Source organism: Macaca nemestrina, chromosome 7 (genome assembly GCF_043159975.1).
Source record: "Macaca nemestrina isolate mMacNem1 chromosome 7, mMacNem.hap1, whole genome shotgun sequence".
In the NCBI taxonomy this organism is placed as follows: Eukaryota; Metazoa; Chordata; class Mammalia; order Primates; family Cercopithecidae; genus Macaca; species Macaca nemestrina.
In genome coordinates, this window is record NC_092131.1 from 91,439,375 (window position 1) to 91,462,149 (window position 22,775).

Here is a 22,775-nt window from a genome sequence, read left to right on the forward strand (position 1 = left end):
ATAATTATGCATTTTAAAAGTAAGTTAAATTGTCATCAGATCAGTCTGAAATTTATAGAGGCTTTTGTTGGTGAGAAATGTATTTTATACGTAATCATTTACCCGGAGAAATGTTTTTGATTAATGTTATCTGTTAAAGACTTCAGTTCACAATGTTTCCCCTGTTAGTAGTATATATCATTTTGGAGCTGATCTGGAGAATTCGAAGACCATGTGCTAATTGCTATCTGATGTCCTTCTGGGAGGACAATTGATTGGCTTTGGGTTGCCAGGGTTTGGAACTTAAAGGCAAGTCTGAGTCTAGAGATCTTGCCACTGACTTTTGGCAAGTCTGTTGATTCTACCTTTGGAAGTGCCTTTAAATGCCTTATGGAAGGCTGGGCATGGTGGCTCATTCTGTAATCCCAGCACATTGCAATTATTGATTAACAAATCAATTTTTGAAATGCTTGGTAAATTCAACGGGACCCCTCAGAACAACGAATTTATATGGCCATGAGTTTTTTGTTTTTGTTTTTCCCAAAGAGCATTCACAAGGCTTTCTAGTACACGAGTTTGGGAACTGTTGGTGGAGGAATCAGGGTAATTAGAATTTGGACTATTCCAGGTAGAGGTTGCCACTATATTCAAGGAATTGTTCTTAGGCTTTACTCTTTGTATGTATCAGAATTACCTACAGGAAATGAACAAGCAGAAATATAGAATTGGGCCTTGGCTCAGGCCTAACAAATGAGAACATCTGAAAAGTCTGGGTGTGGAAAAGCTTCTAGGTAATTCCACGTATTCCAGAGACTGAAAACCACTCAATTACAATAGGCCTCCTGGCCCCTTGCTAACTGAATTGTTAATCCTAGTTGAGTATGCTTCTGTTTTGTTTTTTTGGGCCTGGTCCAGGGACTAGACTGTTGCTGCAATTAAGTTCAATTTTATCATTCTTCCCACAGTATCTGTATCCCGATTTTCAGATTCCTTTTCATCAGTGGGGCAAATTTATAGGTCAGTATAGGACAAGTTTTAAACATTAATGGAAAAGAGATTATATTATATTGATACTGTCCTTCTATTCTGGCAGCCTTGAATTTCATTTAGAAAATGTCTCTATTTCTAATTTTACCTTGGTTTTGATATATTTTACTATTAGGGATCACATAAATGATTTTCCTCTTTTTCATGACTGCCTTGTCAACTAATATATTTTTGAAAGCTTCTGGTTAACTTCTAATTACAGGTAAGTTCCATTTTCCTTTTGCTTAACAGGCTCATTGAGGTTTTTAATTGAGATGAAATCTCACTCTGTCACCCAGGCTGGAGTGCAATGGGGTGATCTCGGCTCACTGCAACCTCCACCTCCCAGATTCAAGCTATTCTCATGCCTCAGCCTCCCCAGCAACTGGGATTACAGACACCTGCCACCATGTCCAGCTAATTTTTTACATTTTTAGTAGAGATAGGGTTCCACCATGTTGTCTAGGCTGGTCTCAAACTCCTGACCTCATGTAATCCACCCAACTTGGCCTCCCAAAGTGCTGGGATTACAGGTGTGAGCCACCATGCCTAGCCACTTCTCCCATTTTATACAGGGTCACCTTTTGCAACTTCTAAGAGCTCTTTAAAATAGTAAAGCCCTGCCATAATGCAGCCAAAAAACTAAGATATAAAATGTGTAGAAACACGCTTTTCTTAACTTAATGAAAAAGCATTTTTCAATCAGTCCGTATTTTCACTAAAAGGACAAAAATAAAAGATTCAGAGACAAACTGTATATACAAAGTACCTATACCCTGAAGCTCCCAAATGATTGTGAAGCAGTCACTTCCAAACCCTACTGCCCACCACTCAAAACATGAAGAGAAAATAAGAATGTTGGCCTTTCCCATTCTCAATTATCAGTAGCAAGGTACTCAAAGCCCAGCTTAAAGAAATGTTTCTGCAGCGGCTTTACTGTACTGGGGATTTAGCCCCTTCTATTCTTCTAACTCACTGATTTCTGCTTGTATGTCTTTAATAATTTCCCCATTCTGCTTTCCTTCAGGCTTTTTGATCATTCTTTCTAAGAATGAGTTAGAGGTTTCATTCATTTTCATTCTTTTCTTAATGACAAGGATTTTAAGGCAATGAACATTCCTCTGAGCTCTCCTCTAGTCTCTAATAAGTAATGATTGCCTTATTGCTATTCTCTAGATATTCTACAGTTTTAATTCCAAATACCTGTTTGACCTAATGGCTGTTTGCATGAATTTTAAAATTCCACAAATCAACATTTGTTCTCTGGTTTTGTTACTAACTTATAGATTTAACTACGATCAGAGAATGACATCTGTTCTGTTTCTGCTTTTCAGTATTTGAGGTGTTCTTCACTGAAAACAATTAGCTTCTTGAATGTTCCAGATAGGAAGAGGGACGCAGAGGGCGCAAGAGAGGAGTAGTTAGTAGAGAGGAGTAGATAGTAGTATTCTAACTATGGTTCAATTCTAAGCATTCTAAAATTTCACTGGATTTTTTAAACCATGAATTACAAGGGTGTTAAATTTCCAAATTCATGTAGCTTTTGGTTAATCTCTTCATTATTGCCTTCTAACCTTAATTTCTTATTTAAATTATAAATTGTATGGTATGGATGGTACCAATTGTTTTTAAATATTCTGACTTGCTTTATGGATTAATATATAATTAATGTTTCTCCCACAGTCCACATATGCTCGAGAAGAGTATAGAATATCTAATTATTGGGTACAGAGGTCTATATTTGTCCATTATATCATTTTCATTTATAGGTTATTCAAACCTATATATGGGCATTCTGTGTAACTTACTTATGGTAAGCAGGGTATGTTGAAATCTCCAAATACAATGGCAGACTTGTAAATTTCTCCCTGTGGTTTTATCAGATTTTCCTCTGTATTTTGCGGCTATTTTGATAGGTACATAAAATATGAAAATTGCTACATCCTCCTAATTAACAGTCATTTAGCATCAAGTTCTTACTAATGCTTTCTGTACCAAAACCCTATTTTGTTTGATACTAAAGCTCCATCACTTGTTTTTGGTTAATATATACTGGCATATCTTTATCACTCTCTCTCCTTTATAAAAACTTTCAATCTTTTCACATCCTCGTATTTTAAATATGATGTATCAAAACAGCTGGATATTGTTTTATTAGTTCCATCTGTCTAACTGGTAACTTTAGTCCATTTGCATTTGTTGTGACTGACTTACGTGGTCTTCCTTCTATCCTTTGGAACTTCTATTTCTCTCACTTTCTAATATAATTTTAGTATCTCCTCCTAGAATTCATCTAAGACATATTTTAGACCTCATTCTGATCTCCCTCTCCCCCTCCCCAATCTCACCATCTTCTGCCCTATCATTTATTCCCATGTCTCTCTGTATAACATACTGACTTACTTTTTGGAGATAATCATCTAACCAATTAATTTTTTCTTCTGGTGTCTAATCCATCCACTGAGTCTCTTATTTCAACAATTACATTTTTTATTTCCTTATTTCATTCTATTCTGAGACAGAGTCTCACTCCGTCACCCAGGCTGGACTGCAGGGGCATGAACCTGCAGCCTCGGCCTCCTGGGCTCAAGTGATCCTCCCACCTCAGCCTCCTGAGTACCTGGGACTATAGGCAGGTGCCCAATACCCAGCCTTTTTTTTTTTTTTTTTTTTTTTTTGTGGTGGTGGTGGGGTATTTTTTGTAGAAACAAGTTCTCACCATGTTTCCCAGGCTCCTCTCCAACTCCTGGGCTCATGCCTTCTTCCCACCTCAACCTCCCAAAAAGTTCTGGGATTACAGGTGTGAGCCATCATACCCAGCTATATATTTTATTTCTGTAAGTTCTATTTCATCCATTTTCCTTTCAGGTCTTCCTCATCATTCCTGGTGGTCTTACTGCTCGCTCAATTTTATAAGTCCATCTTTTTTTTTTTATAAATATTAGATTTCACAAGTAACTATTTTCTCACAATTCTAATAATTGAAGTCTGTGTTCTGTATCTGATAATTCCAAAACCTATAATCTTTGGGATTATTCATTGTTTCTGACAATTCTCAAATATGTTGAGTTAACTACCTGAATGTTGTGATTTCACTGAATTCATAGTTGCCTGCTTTTAATCATTGGGAATCCTACAGGCTTAAGTTAGAGGTGCTTTCCCACAAAAAGTATCTGTGTCTGCTTCTGATGAGAGCTGTGGAGACAACTAACATGAGACCACTTTACCACCATGTGTAATCCTGACATTCTCTTGGATTCTCTTGGAGAATCTCAGGGTTACACAAGGTTCACAAATTTGGCTCCCCGACCTCGCTCATTTATATACAGACTAGACTGCTTAGTATAGGTGGTGACTCCCTTTCTCCTACCCTGGAAAAAACAAAACAGATCTCTCATCTGAATGTGATCATAGCCTAGGAAATTCTGAAGGTGAATAACTGGAGGCTGTGGGCAGCAGCGAAAGACAAGTGTCTTTTCTGACCATAGAAATAGGTCAGAAGCTGCCCTAAAGGCTGTGTGCTCCAGGATTTCACTATTTAGCTCAACTACCAGTCCCTCCATAAGAATGAACGGAAGCTTCTTAGAGCACCATGTTGCCTTTGAATCACAAATTCTTGCTAAAAGTCAGGGTCATGCTAAAAAAAAAAAAACCTACCGCTTTGGAAGGCTTTCTCAGTAATGTCCTAGAATTAAGGTTACAGCCTGCATTCCATGTTAACTGAACAGAAAACCAGCCTGACCAACATCGTTCTGCCCCGTCTTGCTCTCAGCTCCTCTTGGTTGGGTGCTGGCAGCCAGACTGTCTGGTTTTAATCCTTGCTATGCCACCTGTGACCTTGGACAAATTACCTACCTCCAGTTACCTCATCTACAAAATGCGGACATTAGTAATACCCTCTTTTTAAGTTACTAAGAGAATTGAAAGAGTTAATAAAACGTGAAAAATAAAAAGACTTGGTAAGCATAGGCACAGAGGGAAAAAAAGGAAAAATTAATTAATTAGTTAATTAATTTTAAAAAACACTAGTGCCTAGCACATAAATGCTCATCAGGAATTAAGTCTATAGCATGAACTCAATTTGGCAAAACTTCGAAGTACATATAACTTTTAACTTACTAGGGTATACAGACCAATAATTAATTTATAACTGCAGACATATTTGCCTACAGTAAATATAACAAAGACTAAACAAGCAGATACTAAATCATGAAGCAATTATCAGTTAGTATCTTTAATTTTCTTATACTTTTATATTTTCTATAGACCATCTTTTCAACAAGAAGAAAACAAACCAAATGAAAATGAAATGAATTCTCTCAAAAAGAACTAAGTCAAGACAGGAGGAAGGCTCACAAAGTAATATAAAATATATCTTATGGTCTCTGTAAAATTCTTAATAAAAGTACCTTCTTTGCTCCAAGCTGCACTCTGGCTTTGCCTTTGAGTCAGGTGGCATTTCTTTGCACAATGACCGATTCTATTGAGTAGGCACTGCTTCAGCCCTACAGGAAGAACAAAACTTCTCTAGAACACAGCAGCATTCCTGATTTCCACTTGAGAAGGCCTAACGAAAAGGCATATACCTCAACAGCAGCAGATCAGTGTGAAAAGGTCTGGAGTCAAGGGGAAAAAGTAAAATTGGCCCATTTCCAGAATCTCACAAAAAACAACAAACCAATGTTGGCAGTGCCCAACATAAGCAAATTAGAACCTTAAATAAAGGTCACTCTTAATGTCTATCCTAGCATAGACCCAGCACCAAGCAAAATGTCATTTTACTGGTTTACTTTTTTCATTCTTGAAAGTAGGAGCTATGAAAAAAAAACACTAAAATTTCTTTAAGAGAACCTTCTACTTACAATCTAACTTACATAATCAAAACACTCTATTAGGGTGAAAATTGAGTATTATAAGAAAATAATCACCTGTTTTGTGCAGCGTTCCATACATAACACTCCTCCACCCAATACATACCTTAAAAAGAAAAAAGGAAACATACAAATTTATCTCAAGAATTATCCTTGCTTAAACAATTTCTACGTGCCATTACTAAGGAAGTATACACACGGTAAAGATAAGAAGAGAACTCACAAACATGAACATACTTGTTAGGGATATAGGATTATGGGTAATTTAAAAATTCTAATGGTATTACTCTCATGTAATTGCTCTGAAATTCTAGTCGATTGTTTGAAATGACTCTTAGAACAAATACAAATTTTTAAGATGTTGAAAACTAAGAACTTAGCCCTAAATATTCCAAAGAATAGGGGCAGAAGAACCCGTTTCCTTAAATGGCATTTAAGTATTCTTTACAACTGAAACTTTCTCTCCCATCCTGTGATGGCCAAGAGTTGTTCCTCTGACAATGGCACTGACCTTCCCCTATCCAAAATATGAACATCTGCATGGTTTCATGGTTCAAATTGTTTTCATCCATTCTGTTGTGAGAATCAAATGGTTCAGACCATGCAGCTCCTCTCTGGGACTCCTCAAGTCCTTTCCAGGTCTGAAGACTATTTTCTGAACCAAAGACATCTTTTGGGGATGTACCAAATCTCCCATTAGAAAATGATTTAGAGCAAGATGTTTCAACCTTTTAACTCTTTCTCAAACAAAATAACTTCATTTCTCCTTTAATGTTATTTTGAATTTCAAAATACACAGATAGCATGCCTAAAATAAAATCAAGGGAATGACAGTTTTATCACACAAACTGTGGTAATTTTGAAAACACAAAAGCTAAGTCCACTCATTAGGTCTATGCGGACACCAAGTCCAACACAATCTGTTCTTTCCTCTGGGGCTCTGCCCATGCCTTTCCCTTGCCTGAGATTCCTTCGGCTTCCTACCCTTCCAAAGGTTGTATTTCCCCCCAGAAGACTTGCCAAGACCACTCTAGCCTGCACATCTTCCATTCCAGCTAACCAAAGGCACACTTGTGTTAACTAAACCAAATTATTTTGCAGAGAAGGCATCTAAAAACTTCTACTGTAGACCTTTCACCTTAATAATTGTTATCGTGACTTTATTCAATAATAAAATGAGGGAAAGAAGTCCTCTTCACTCCCTTATCCTGGAGAATCCAAGCAAGTGTCTTTCCCACTTGTTTTGCTCAAACCCTGGGACCTTTCAAAGTAAAAGTTTAATGGAAGGAAAGAAAATCTAAAAGATAAATTCTCCAAAAAATTAAACTTGGGTGAAGAATCATGGGATTAAAAATTTTTATTCTTTGTGTATTTGATTTCTGAAACATAGAAATCTATCTCTCATTCCTTAAATCTGCCACTGGGCTAACAGAGTATTGTATAGAATATGCACTCACTGATTTAACAGAACATCCAGGCACTCACTGAAATTTTGCTTCCACAACTGCTCAAAGTCTAGTCATTAGTTAATGAGTTAACACCACACTTGATCTTCAAATTTTGGAAATGCTGACGGTAGACAGGGACTTGTTTTAGGAAAAGGAAGTATACAGTAGACATTGTTACTCATTACCCAACCAACACCACCTTTCCTTTAAAGTACCCCACTCTTCCGTTAAGGTTGCAGAGTCTCAGAAAGTGGGAAGAAATGAAGTTTTTGCATTTTCAGGTCAAAAGAAAGTACATTTGTACAACCACATAATAACTATGCAAAGATTTGTTGAAATCTAAAAAGCCAGTCACAAAATGTCACGTTTTGGATGATTCTATTTATAGGAAACGTCCAGAATAAGCAAATCTACAGAGACAGAAACTAGATCAGAGGTTGTCAGGATCAACAGTGGGGGAGACAAGTATAGGGAGTGACTGCTAATGGATACGGGGTTTCTTCTTTTTTTGCTTTTTTTCATTTATTTTTATTATTATTATACTTTAAGTTCTAGGGTACATGTGCACAACGTGCAGGTTTGTTACATATGTATACATGTGCCATGTTGGTGTGCTGCATCCATTAACTCGTCATTTACATTAGGTATATCTCCTAATGCTATCCCTCCGCACTTCCCCCTCCCCACAATAGGCCCCGGTGTGTGATGTTTCCCTTCCCGTGTCCAAAGGAACTCATTGTCCAATTCCCACCTATGAGTGAGAACATGCGGTGTTTGGTTTTCTGTTCTTGCGATAGTTTGCTGAGAATGATGGTTTCCAGCTGTATCCATGTCCCTACAAAGGACACGAACTCATCCTTTTTTATGGCTGCATAGTATTCCATGGTGTATATGTGCCACATTTTCTTAATCCAGTCTCTCATTGATAGACATTTGGGTTGATTTCAAGTCTTTGCTATTGTTGCAGCAATAAACATACATGTGCATGTGTTTTTATAGCAGCATGATTTATAATCCTTTGGGTATATACCCAATAATGGGATGGCTAGGTCAAATGGTATTTCTAGTTCTAGACACTTGCAGAATCGCCACACTGTCTTCCACAATGGTTGAACTAGTTTACAGTCCCACCAACAGTGTAAAAGTGTTTCTATTTCTCCACATCCTCTCCAGCACCTGTTGTTTCCTGACTTTTTAATGATTGCCATTATAACTGATGTGAGATGGTATCTCATTGTGGTTTTGATTTGCATTTCTCTGATGGTGAGTGATGATGAGCATTTTTCATGTGTCTGTTGGCTGTATAAATGTCTTCTTTTGAGAAATGTCTGTTCATATCCTTTGCCCATTTTTTGATGGGGTTGTTTGTTTTTTTCTTGTAAATTTGTTTGAGTTCTTTGTAGGTTCTAGATATTAGCCCTTTGTCAGATGAGTAGATTGCAAAAATTTTCTCCCATTCTGTAGGTTGCCTGTTCACTCTGATGGTAGTTTCTTTTGCTGTGCAGAAGCTCTTTAGTTTAATTAGATCCCATTTGTCAATTTTAGCTTTTGCTGCCATTGCTTTTGGTGTTTTAGACATGAAGTCCTTGCCCATGCCTATGTCCTGAATGGTATTACCTAGGTTTGCTTCTAGCGTTTTTATGGTTTTAAGTCTAACATTTAAGTCTCTAATCCATCTTGAATTAATTTTCGTATAAGGAGTAAGGAAAGGATCCAGTTTCAGCTTTCTACTTAAGGCTAGCCAATTTTCCCAGCACTATTTATTAAACAGGAAATCCTTTCCCCATTTCTTGTTTTTGTCAGGTTTGTCAAAAATCAGATGGATGTAGATGTGTGGTATTATATCTGAGGGCTCTGTTCTGTCCCATTGGTCTATATCTCTGTTTTGGTACCAGTACCATGCTGTTTTGGTTACTGTAGCCTTGTAGTATAGTTTGAAGTCAAGTAGCGTGATGCCTCCAGCTTTGTTCTTTTGGTTTAGGATTGTCTTGGCAATGCAGGCTCTTTTTTGGTTCCATATGAACTTTAAAGCAGTTTTTTCCAATTCTGTGAAGAAAGTCATTGGTAAATTAATGGGGATGGCACTGAATCTATAAATTTCCTTGGGCAGTATGGCTATTTTCACGATATTGATTCTTCCTATCCATGAGCATGGTATGTTATTCCATTTGTTTGTGTCCTCTTTTATTTCACTGGGCAGTGGTTTGTAGTTCTCCTTGAAGAGGTCCTTCACATCCCTTGTAAGTTGGATTCCTAGGTATTTGATTCTCTTTGAAGCAATGGTGAATGGGAGTTCATTCATGATTTATCTCTATTTGTCTGTTATTGGTGTATAAGAATGCTTGTGATTTTTGCACCTTGATTTTGTATCCTGAGACTTTGCTGAAGTTGCTTATCAGTTTAAGGAGATTTTGGGCTGAGATGATGGGGTTTTCTAAATATACAATCATGTCATCTGCAAACAGGGACAATTTGACTTACTCTTTTCCTAATTGATTATCCTTTATTTATTTCTCTTGCCTGACTGCCCTAGCCAGAACTTCCAACACTATGTTGAATAGGAGTGGTGAGAGAGGGCATCCCTGTCTTGTGCCAGTTTTCAAAGGGAAAGCTTCCAGTTTTTGCCCATTCAGTATGATATTGGCTGTGGGTTTGTCATAAATAGCTCTTATTATTTTGAGATACGTTCCATCAATACAGAATTTATTGAGAGTTTTTAGCATGAAGGGCTGTTGAATTTTGTCAAAGGCCTTTTCTGCATCTATTGAGATAATCATGTGGTTTTTGTCTTTGGTTCTGTTTATATGCTGGATTACGTTTATTGATTTGCATATGTTGAACCAGCCTTGCATCCCAGGGATGAAGCCCACTTGATCATGGTGGATAAGCTTTTTGATGTGCTGCTGGATTCGGTGTGCCAGTATTTTATTGAGGATTTTTGCATCGATGTTCAGCAGGGATATTGGTCTAAAATTCTCTTTTTTTGTTGTGTCTCTACCAGGCTTCGGTATCAGGATGATGTTGGTCTCATAAAATGAGTTAGGGAGGATTCTCTCTTTTTCTATTGATTGGAATAGTTTCAGAAGGAATGGTACCAGCTCCTCCTTGTACCTCTGGTAGAACTTGGCTGTGAATCCGTCTGGTCCTGGACTGTTTTTGGTTGGTAGGCTATTAATTTGTGCCTCAATTTCAGAGTCTACTATTGGTCTATTCAACTTCTTCCTGGTTTAGTCTTGGAAGAGTGTATGTCCAGGAATTTATCCATTTCTTCTAGGTTTTCTAGTTTATTTGCATAGAGGTGTTTATAGTATTCTCTGATGGTAGTTTGTATTTCTGCGGGGTCGGGGGTGATATCCCCTTTATCATTTTTTATTGCATCTATTTGATTCTTCTCTCTTTTCTTTTTTATTAGTCTTACTAGCGGTCTATCAATTTTGTTGATCTTTTCAACAAACCAGCTCCTGGATTCATTGATTTTTTGAAGGGTTTTTTGGTGTCTCTATCTCCTTCAGTTCTGCTCTGACCTTAGTTATTTCTTGCCGTCTACTACCTTTTGAATGTGTTTGCTCTTACTTCTCTAGTTCGTTGAATTGTGATGTTAGGGTGCCAATTTTAGAACTTTCGTGCTTTCTCTTGTGGGCATTTAGTGCTATAAATTTCCCTCTACACACTGCTGTAAATGTGTCCCAGAGATTCTGGTATGTTGTATCTTTGTTCTCATTGGTTTCAAAGAAAATCTTTATTTCTGCCTTCATTTCGTTATGTACCCAGTAGTTATTTGGGAGCAGGTTGTTCAGTCTCCATGTAGTTGAGTGGTTTTGATTGAGTTTCTTAGTCCTGAGTTCTAGTTTGATGGCACTGTGGTCTGAGAGAGTTTGTTATAATCTCTGTTCTTTTACATTTGCTGAGGAGTGCTTTACTTCCAACTATGTGGTCAATTTTGAAGTAAGTGTGATGTGGTGCTGAGAAGAATGTATATTCTGTTGATTTGTGGTGGAGAGTTCTGTAGATGTCTATTAGGTGTGCTTGGTGCAGAGTTGAGTTCAATTCCTGGATATCCTTGTTGACTCTCTGTCTCGTTGATCTGTCTAATGTTGACAGCGGGGTGTTAAAGTTTCCCAGTATTATTGTATGGGAGTCTAAGTCTCTTTGTAAGTCTCTAAGGACTTGCTTTATGAATCTGGGTGCTGCTGTATTGGGTGCATATATATTTAGGATAGTTCGCTCTTCTTGTTGAATTCATCTCTTTACCATTATGTAATGGCCTTCTTTGTCTCTTTTGATCTTTGTTGGTTTAAAGTCTGTTTTATCAGAGACTAGGATTGCAACCCCTGCCTTTTTTTGTTTTCCATTTGCTTGGTAGATCTTCCTCCATCCCTTTATTTTGAGCCTATGTGTGTCTCTGCATGTGAGATCGGTCTCCTGAATACAGCAAATTGATGGGTCTTGACTCTATCCAATTTGCCAGTCTGTGTCTTTTAATTGTACCATTTAGTCTATTTACATTTAACGTTAATATTGTTATGTGCGAACTTGATCCTATCATTATGATATTAACTGGTTATTTTGCTTGTTAGTTGATGCAGTTTCTTCCTAGCATCGATGGTCTTTACATTTTGGCATGTTTTTGCAATGGCTGGTACCAGTTATTCCTTTCCATGTTTACTGCTTCCACCAGGATCTCTTGTAGGGCAGGCCTGGTGGTGACAAAATCTCTAAGCATTTGCTTTTCTGTAAAGGATTTTATTTCTCCTTCACTTATGAAACTTAATTTGGCCGGATATGAAATTCTGGGTTTAAAATTCTTTTCTTTAAGAATGTTGAATATTGGCCCCCACTGTCTTCTGGCTTGGAGAGTTTCTGCCGAGAGACCTCATGTTAGTCTGATGGGCTTCCCTTTGTGGGTAATCCGACCTTTCTCTCTGGTTGCCCTTAACATTTTTTCCTTCAGTTCAACTTTGGTGAATCTGACAATTATGTGTCTTGGAGTTGCTCTTCTCGAGGAGTATCTTTGTGGTGTTCTCTGTATTTCCTGAGTTTGAATGTTGGCCTGCCTTGCTAGGTTGGGGAAGTTCTCCTGGATGATATCCTGCAGAGTGTTTTCCAACTTGGTTCCATTCTCCCCATCACTTTCAGGCACACCAATCAGACATAGATTTAGTCTTTTCATATAATCCCATCTTTCTTGGAGGCTTTATTCATTTCTTTTTACTCTTTTTTCTCTAAACCTCTCTTCTCACTTCATTTCATTCATTTGATCTTCAATCACTGATACTCTTTCTTCCAGTTGATCGAGTCGGTTACTGAAGCTTGTGCATTTGTCACGTAGTTCTCGTGTCATGGTTTTCATCTCTATCAGTTCGTTTATGGATTTCTCTGCATTGGTTATTCTAGTTATCCATTCTTCCATTCTTTTTTCAAGGTTTTTAGTTTCTTTGTGCTGGGTACATAGTTCCTCCTTTAGCTCTGAGATGTTTGATCGACTGAAGCCTTCTTCTCTCAACTTGTCAAAGTCCTTCTCGGTCCAGCATTGTTCCATTGCTGGCGATGAGCTGCATTCCTTTGGAGGGGGAGATGCGTTCTGATTTTTTGAATTTCCAGTTTTTCTGCACTCCTTTTTCTCAACTTTGTGGTTTTATCTGCCTTTGATCTTTGATGATGGTGACGTACTGATCGGATTTTGGTGTGGGTGTCCTTTCTGTTTGTTAATTTTCCTTCTAACAATCAGGACCCTCAGCTGCAGGTCTGTTGGAGTTTGTGTGAGGTCCACTCCAGACACTGTTTGCCTGGGTATCAGCAGCAGAGGCTGCAGAAGATAGAATATTGCTGAACAGCAAGTGTTGCTGTCTGATTTTTGCTCTGGAAGCTTCGTCTCAGAGGTGTACCCAGCCGTGTGAAGTGTGAGGTGTTAGTCTGCACCTAGTGGGGGATGTCTCCCAGTTAGGCTACTCAGGGATCAAGGACCCACTTGAGCAAGCAGTCTGTCCATTCTTAGATCTCAACCTCCATGCTGGGAGAACTACTGCTCTCTTCAAAGCTGTCAGACAGGGACATTTTGGTATAGGATTTCTTTTTGGGGAGATGAAAATGTTCTGAAATTAGTTAGTGGTAATGGTTGCATAATTCTGAATATACTAAAAACCACTAAACTGTACACTTGAAGGCTGAGGCTTATCATATAAAAACTGTATCACAATAAAGCTGTCAGTTTAAAAAATGTTAGCCTATGTCAAGAAATAAAGAAATAGGATCATAGCTAGAAGATATGGGATATAAAACACATGGAACAATACTGCTCAATAATCTATCTAGAATCACACAATGCTTAAGCTTTACCCTGACTAAAATTGCAAGTTTTGTGTCTTATCGGTATTTCACATTTTTTACTTCTTCCTAAGTCAGCCAATAATTCTTCCTCCTCACTTAATAGTTGACTACAAAGACCAAGCCATTTTGATTCTGCCACCAATGAGCCTTCAAATTTCATTCCTCTTTCCATTTCTATGACTACCAAGCCATTGTAGGTTCTCCTCACTTCACTCTAAGACAGCGTGACCCTCAACTACTATCACACTTTTCTAGGCTCTGTGAGGACAATGTGTCTCATATCCTCTTCTGCTGTCACAAGATTTATTCCAAAATGCTATATTTACTGCTACCTCCTTGTTTCTCAACCAGATACATAGAAAGATAAATATCCAGGGGTACTAGTTTATTACCAGAAAAAAGAAAGATATGTCACCAATCCACAGAACTGTTTGAGCACAAGATATTACATCAGCACTATTTCCTACAAATCTTCTACATGAATCCTACCCTCCTTGTGTTATGGCTCAAACTGGTCTCGTACACTCTGAATCCCTCATTCTCTTTCCTAGATACCTGATTGTGTTTACCTTTCACCTACGTAAATAATTTTCCTTCAGCCTCCACCAGCTGACCAAACCCCACTCAAATTTCACTGCCCAGCTGGGATCCCACCTACTTCATGAAGAACAACCCTTTGCAGCTTTAAACCTCAGACAAATTAAGTCCATGCTTAGCTTTTCTTTTTCTTTCTTTTTAGATGGAGTTTATCTTTGTCACCCAGGCCGGAGTGCAGTGGCGCAATCTCGACTCGCTGCAACCTCTGCCTCCCGAGTTCAAGCAATTCTCCTGTCCCAGCCTCCCGAGTAGCTGGGATTACAGGTACGCACCACCACATCTGGCTAATTTTTTGTATTTTTGGTGGAGATGGGGTTTTACCATCTTGGCCAGGCTGGTCTTGAACTCCTGACCCAAAGTGCTGGGATTACAGGTGTGAACCACCGTGCCTGGCCCATGGTTAGCATTTGATAATCAATGGAGTACTCAGAGTACTTAGTACTTTTAATCTCCTCTTATATAGCTGGCATTTGGTATCATGAAAAACACTTTACTAGGAATCAGAAGATTTATTTGGCTAGGTCACAAGCTGACTTATTATTCAAATTATTCATCCAAATAATAAGGACCATAACACACTGTGGCAAAACACAATCAATGAAGAAACCATGGAACAGATTTTAAAACTAAAAATGGCATGATTCATAACTTCATGCATTTGTCTCACTTCTAGGTGGTATACTAAGATCGCAAACTTACATTCTTGGGATTCTTACAACAAAAAGTTGAAAAGCTATGCTGATCCATTTTATAATCACATTTTTAAATGTTTTCATACATTTATCCTGAATTTACAGATTTTTGTCCAAATATTTTCCTTGATCTTTTTTTTCTCTCAAATAAGATTCTGAACAAAAAATAACCTGTCTTCCTTTTCCCATGCTTATGGGAATACTGAGTCAACATACACAATTTTATAAACCACCACATAAACTAAAGCACAATACTTATGTCTTTTCTCCCCAGTCAGTAAGGGCTTCATTAAAAAGACATTTTGACATTCACCTATGAAAAACAAAAGAACTATGGCCTGGTAACAAGTAAAAGGCTGGTGTGGTGAGCAAGAGACACAAAGGTTAAACGTTTAGTATTTTTCAGCCTTGTGTTTATTTTTTATACATAAGTATTTGGTTGGGTTACCCAACATTCAACTTCCAAAACTGACCATGAGGTTTTACGTCAAGAGAAGTACTTTTTATAGCAATTTTACTGCCTAAACCAAAACAGTCTACAGAAGCTCTAAAGGTAACAAAATAAAACAGTACACAATTCTAAACAACTCTGCTTCACACCCAACCTGGGACTGCGACTCACCGTAATAGTATATTTGTGATCAACTTTGTAACAATCTGTCAAAAGGAGACCTGCAACATCTGCCCACTAAGAGGTCACTTCAGCATTTTCTCCTCTGCGGAAGAAAACACATGGGAATCACTCAGAACTCTGGATTTCCAACAGAGCAGCATTTCCCAGAGAGTAAGCCAGAGGACACCATCCTCTGAGATGCTGTCAGGAACATTATTAAACAAATTTGGGAAAAATAGAAAATAGCATTAAGGTTCCAAGAAGTCCTTTGGTAAAAGACATTTTGAACCTGGCTTCCCCCAAACCTTGAAATCCCCACAAAACAAATATACATTAACATACCACTATACTGGCACTCACAGAACATTTTGGGAGATATGGCAAAGATTAGGCTGCAGGTGTCAGGTAAGTGAACTCTTTAAAAACAATATTGAGAAAAATAGAAATTTAAAAATTAAAAGAAAAACAGAAAAGCAAAAGAGAAGTAAATAAATAAAAAAATTTTAACAAACAATATTGGGTCGGGTAAAGTTGCTGAGACCCATAATCCTAATACATTGTGAGTCTGAGCGGGATGGATCGCTTTAGCCCAGGAATTCGAGACCAACATGGGCAACATGGTAAAACCCTGTCTCTATCAAAAATACAAAAATTAGCTGGGCATGGTGGCATATGCCTGTGGTCCCAGCTACTCAGGAGGAGGAGGTGGGAGGATGGCTTGGGCCTGGGAGGCAGAGGTTCCAGTGAGCTGTGATTGTACCACTCACTTCAGCCTGGGCAACACAGCAAGACTCTGCCTCAATGAATGAATGAATGAATGAATGAATAAAACAATATTACTTTACTGTGTGGTAGAACTCAAAATGAACTCAGCACATCCATATGTAATACTAAGGGTTTAAAAAAAGGAAAAAACACTTTTTGTCTCTCTGAGCTTTTACAGATGGATATAACGTCCAGATAACTATTCTGTAGTATCAACACCACAGTTAATACATATTCTGATTACACAGAAATGATTCTTGATGTTAGCCCCCAAAACACATATATAAGCATGTAAAGCAAATACAACTAAAAATAACTGTGGGAACAAAGCTCTTCTGGAGAAAGTTCTGAAGTCTGAAATAGTCACTCATATTTTTACCATAAATGCAACTATTACTATCTCAACCATAGAAATCATCAAAAAGTAAGGGCTGGATATATTTAGATTTTAATCACCATAATGTAGATTATGTCACATAATAGAATTAGTCAACTGAGTGTTTCAAAATCCTCAAGTTACTTTAAATTGCTCATATTCTGAGGGTCTACAGAACATTTCACAACTAACCTAGCAAACTGCGATCTTTTCCCCACTTCTGTAAGACTTCCAACCACAAAAAAGAAGCAATACAAACTTCAGTAAAACTGCAAGACAATTACCATTGGATTCTACTAAACTGCAACTATCACCTCTAGAAGTAATTAGCCAGCTCCTTACATCTATGAGATTTCCCATAATGATTCCTAGAGGTATAATTAGGATCACAGGCATGTGGGGACCACTCTGTAATCATAACATTCTCTAAACCCCCAATCACAATTTACATTTGAAAAACCCTTGGTTTTTATGACAAAAAGGTATGTGTATATATATACGTGTGTGTGTGTGTGTGTGTGTATATATGTATGTGTGTGTGTGTATATATATATATATGAGTCACTAAAAACTCTACTTATCAGCAACATAATGCTTTATAATGGTTCCAGATGTGGGCCCCAGATCAATAGCATCAACTTCACCTGGTAACTTCTAAAAAATGTAAATGGTCAGGTCCCACCACAGATCTACTGAATCAGAAACCCTGGGACTAGCTCTCCACATGAATTCTGGTGCACACTATGTTAAAAATAATAATAATAAATAAGCCAGGCACATCATCCCACGCCTGTCATCCCAGCACTTTGGGAGGGCAAGGTGGGAGGATCGCTTGAGCCCAGCAGTTCAAGAAAAGCCAGGGCAACATAGTGAGACCTCATCTCTATTAAAAAAATTAAAAAATAAAAAAATAAAGATAAATTAATCACTTACACTTACCTTCCTGAGAGAACAGGTAACACCACTCAAACAAATGGAGGATCAACTGGAAAGTTATCCTAAAAAGCAAATAAATAAGTTTAATTACTTTTAAGAACATCCTTAATGCTACACTATTTAGAAGATTTTAAAAGAAACTATAAAAGAATATGTACATTTATTATCAGATAAAGGGTGAGAGTCATAAAGGTAAACTTAGTACCAAAAACCAAATGAAACGAAAACCAAAGCAAATAAAAATGAAGTTAAAATCAGGCCCAAACAGAACAGTGTTATGGTAAACTTATGAAACACATGAAGTGGTTCTACTTCAATAGAACTATATAAAGGAACCATTCCAATAAGGATAGACTAGGTAATTTAGATCAATCTTCTGACTGAGAACTAGAGAGGTGGACAAAACATAATGATTACAGGGCTGAGAAAAGGGAACACCAGAGAACAGGGTCTTCTTTTTCCCCCTTGGGTTTTCTTCCAATGACAGAAGAGACAAAGAACAGGTTAAAAAGCTGACCTAGAACTCACAGCCTCACAGAGCTCACAGGGAGATAAACACTGGAGCTCAGCGTCCACTGAGGAGGGGCCCTGCTAAGTCTCCCACTCCTTAGGTTGGGACCCTGAAGAATCAACTGCAAATTGCCCTAACAGGGAATGATGGCCAGCTTTAATCATCTCAATCCCTGATTGGATGAGACAATCCCGGGTTGCTAATTTCCAAGCCCCTGGCAGGGGAAACTGTAAATCCTCTCTGGAGAAGAATACCATCCAAGGCTTCAAATTAGTTCTACAATTTTTCATATATAATGTCTATCACTAAAAATAAAAAGCCACATGAGACTGAAAGATGACATAACAGAAAACAAGAGAAGTAAACAACAGACACAAAACCACAAGGAATTGAGATAACAGACTTTGCAGACACACTTTAAAATAACTCTGCTGAACATGATCAAGGAAAGACAGGTCAAGACTGAAAACCTGGCAGAGAAATGCAAATTATAAAAATGAACCGTATGAAATTATGCAATTTAGAACTATCACAACTGAAATTAATAACTTAATGGATAAGTTTAACCAAGCAGTAACCTAGTGGAAGAGAGATTCAGTAAACTGGAAAAAGGTCGGAAAGACAAAAAGGCAGAAAATGGAGAAAATAAAAGACAACATATTGAAAAGTTTATCACATACGTAGAGCTCTGGAAGAAAAAAAAGAATGGGACAGAAGCAATAGCTGAAGATACAGTTGCGGAGAATTTTCCAAAACTGATCAAAGACTTCACAAGATTTAACCACCACTTCAAGAGAAATAATGCAAGCTAGCGTGAGAGAATGATATCTTCAAGGTGCTGAATAAAGCAAACTGCCAACCTAGAAATTTACACTTAATGAAAATACTCTTCAATAATAAAAAAAAAAAAAAGGAATTTTTCTATCTGTAGACTCACACTAAAGAAAATACTAAAGGATATTTTCAGAAAGGAAAAGGAGGATCCTCAGTGAAAATGTGGAGAGTAAAGAGCATGAAAAAGAGCAAATATGCATGTGGATCTAAGTGAATATTGATTATACAATTATGTGTAGGGTTTTAGATAAATATAGACTTGAAATACTTGACAACAGCAGCAAATATTTAGGTGAAAGGACATGAACTCACAGTGTGGTAAGGTCCTTGTACCAACAAGAAAAACAAAAAAATATGAATTTACAAGTTTATATTAGACTTTGACATGTCAAAGACATATTGTAACTGTAGGGTAATAAAAAAAGAATAAGAACTATGCTGACAGAGGTAGAAAACTAGAGTCATAAAAAATCTAAAAGAAAGACAAAATAGAGCAAAAAGCAAGAAAAACAAATACAAATGAATCATCAATAAGATGGTAGACTTGAACCCAAGTATCAGCAATAACTAATTGATCCAATTAAAAGACAAACATCATCAGACTTGATAAAAATATATGAAGAGAGGAAGATAAGATAGAAGATGAAAGATAAGAGGAAATTCTTTTCTAGCTTACAATAGAAATGCAAGATTATCCACAAGATACCAACTTAATGACGCAAGATACCAACTTAATGACCGTTACTATAATCTACTTTCAAATAAAGTAGCTCACCTTTTATCTATAATTTAACAGACATAAGGGAAATTATAGAGGGTGATGTAAAGCTTAGTAAAGTACAATTTCATTTAACTTACTATTATTTAGATCTTTAAATACGTGAATCCCTAAAGAGTGACTATAAACCCATTAATTGATTATGGATTATATAATTAATTTTAAACAGTTCAGAATAACTCTCCTATATCAAAACCTGGGGACTCTATTCCATAAACTCTGTACCCTGGAACTCAGGAATCCAGATCTTACAGAAATAAAAAGAGTTCTTCAGGGAGGGGGAAAAAAGTTGAGGGTGACTGTTAAAATGAAGTTTGAGTTACCTTAGTATATATTAACTCTGAACCAGACTCTCAGGCTCTACAAAAATCTCATGAAGTTATCTGACTTCCCATTTAACATCTCAGCCTTCTAAGTTATTCTTAAGGATGAAGAACATACTGTTTTTCAAAGACTACATCACCAGATGGGTCTAAATAGCACAAGTCACTTACTTATATTGAGTTGAAAATCACCTCTTTGTAATTTGACTTATTAGTTCTAGTTTTATGCCCTGTCTTCACCAAAAACAAATTAAAACTAATGCTTCCATATACATACTCCTTCAAATAGTTGAAGACAAGCTATCACGAACCCCCATGTTTTCCTCTCCAAATCCACAATTTCATCAGCTATCCTAGGACACAGAATAGAATCTCTTCCCAACTCTGGCTATTATTCTCTAAATGAACCTAAACTTATCCAAATAGACCCTTCTTAAAGTACTACCTCAGAATTCAATTCAGTAATTCTGATGTTGCCTGTAACATCAGAAGACAACTTCCTTAAAAACACAGCAAGTTGGATTTACCAAGTTGCTGACCAAGTCGTATTCTCTCCTGCCCTCATTCCCATCGTTGTGTTACACTTTATCTCAAGTTCCATTTTGCTTAGTATTCATGATGCTCAAGTTGTCATTGTGGACATCAGAGGCCATAAATATATATTGTTCTGGCTCCTTCCTGTACATCTTTCCGAGTCATACCTGCTGTTCTCCAAAGTCTGTGAATCCCGATACTAACAACTTGGCAATTCAGTTTAAGGTCCTCTTCAGAAGGTCAGTTAGCTCAAGGCAATCACATTCTTCCCAGGCCTCTTAAGAAATACTCCAACCCCAGAAAAGGCCCTTCTGGTATCAGGAGCCATGAGCCACAAATACAAATCCAACTGAATTTCAACCATTTATCTCCCAGATCGTCCTCTCCCTGAAGTTCTAACTAGAGCAGGACAAAATAATGAAAACACCACCTGCAGTCATGAATCCTCCAGTTTCCTGGCCAAGATTTCATATTCCCTTCAAGATACCTCCCAAAGAGGACATGACAAGGGAGGGGTACACAAGGTACTACAGGTACTGATAAGGTTCTATTTCTTTTATACATACATTTTTTCAGAGACGGAGTTTCTCTCTTGTCACCAAGGCTGGAGTGCAATGATGCAATCTCGGCCCACTGCAACCTCTGCCTCTTGGGTTCAAGTGATTCTCCCACCTCAGCCTCCCAAGAAGCTGGGATTACAGGTGCCCACCACCATGCCCAGCTAATTTTTTGTATTTTTAGTAGAGATGGGGTTTCACCAAGTTGGCAAGGCTGGTCTCGAATTCCTGACCTCAGGTGATCTGCCTGCCTCGGTCTCCCAAAATGCTAGGATTACAGGCGTGAGCCACCATGCCCAGCCAAAGGTTCTATTTCTTAAGTTTGGTGTTGGGCATATGGACATATGATTTAATGTTTTAAAAAAGAAAGATACCATCCTGGGTTTTTTTGTGTTTTGTTTTTTGTTTTAGGCCTGCGTGCTTCATTCGTTCTCCCGTATGAATCCATAAAGAAGTAGCCATTAGCAACGACGACCCAGTTGACAACCACAACAGTTTCTATGATAACAAAAGTGAGAGAAAATACTGACATTAGGGTCATTTCAAGAAAGTTCAATCATAAGATATATCCGCAAGCAAAAATATACACACAAAAAGCTAAGTAAGAAGCTTTTAGAAAACTACTACCATCCTTAGAGTAAGTACAACAAAGTATTCTTTTATGTCTTTGCTTTTTTCATCAAAATGCCTCATATAGCCATAGATTTTAAACCATTACATCTTGTCTAGATTCCATATTAGATCATTAATATTTTTTCTAGATTCCATTGTTATTCCTTTGTAACCTTTATTTTTAGTATCTTAAAAATACTTTATTAAATATAACACGTACATTCAGAAAAGTATGTAAAATATACCTTAAGGTATATCTTAGCAAGTTATTGTAAATTATTTGTCCATGTAACCACCAACCTGGTCCAGAAATATATTCCAGCCAGTATCCAAGAAGCCCACGGATGTACCTTTTCAGTTCACACCTCCCTACCTCCCACCTAGATGTACTCCTTACCATAACCTCTATGTAATCACTTCTTTGTTCTTGATAGTTTTACTGCCCAAGTATGAACCCAGAAATAAGTGTTTCTCAGTTTTCTTTTCATTTTTGTCTCCCTACGAAGCCTTTTTAGAAGTTTCTTCCCTAATTCTACCCCCATGCCCCATTGAATTTTAACATCACAGATATATTGTATGTCGGTTTATATTCTATGGCCCTTTGGAGGGTAGCAGACCATTATAATAGGTAAGATTTTCTTTTACTGTAAGGACCAATTTTCACTCCACTGCAGGTGATATTGCCTCCACTAAGAATGTATGCCCTAACCAACATTAGTTTTGCCTATTTTTGAACTCTATATAGAGGAAATTGTACAAAATAGGTTTTGGGGGTCTGGTCTCTTTTGCTTAACACAGTGTTCAAGGTTCGCCCATCTTGTCCCACATAGCTATAAGCCATTTTATGAATACCACAGTTCTTCATTTTCTTGGAATGAACACTTGGGTTATTTTCTGTTTAGGGCTATTATAAATGATGCTGCTCTGAACATTCCTGTATCTCCTGGTGCCTACATACTCATTTCTTGTGGAGTGAATATTCACAAGATTCCTGAA

At 37.5% G+C, this 22,775-nt stretch overlaps 1 protein-coding gene across 14 annotated transcripts in view; it reads right to left on the bottom strand.

Annotated features, from left to right (window-relative positions):
* LOC105479413 (putative golgin subfamily A member 8D) overlaps positions 1 to 22,775 on the bottom strand; it is a 128,757-nt gene that overhangs the window by 87,935 nt on the left and 18,047 nt on the right. For 6 of the 14 annotated variants that reach the window (XM_071100574.1, XM_071100566.1, XM_071100563.1 and 3 more), the window contains 2 exons: positions 17,634 to 17,692; positions 5,415 to 5,510 (listed from right to left, as the gene is read on the bottom strand). In XM_071100574.1, the coding sequence (XP_070956675.1) occupies positions 5,415 to 5,510; positions 17,634 to 17,692 (155 nt within the window). Of the gene's footprint in view, positions 1 to 5,411; positions 5,511 to 5,591; positions 5,622 to 5,933; positions 5,983 to 17,627; positions 17,693 to 22,775 lie in introns of those variants that run through there. The other 8 variants (XM_071100569.1, XM_071100568.1, XM_071100567.1 and 5 more) reach the window with 5 other exon arrangements.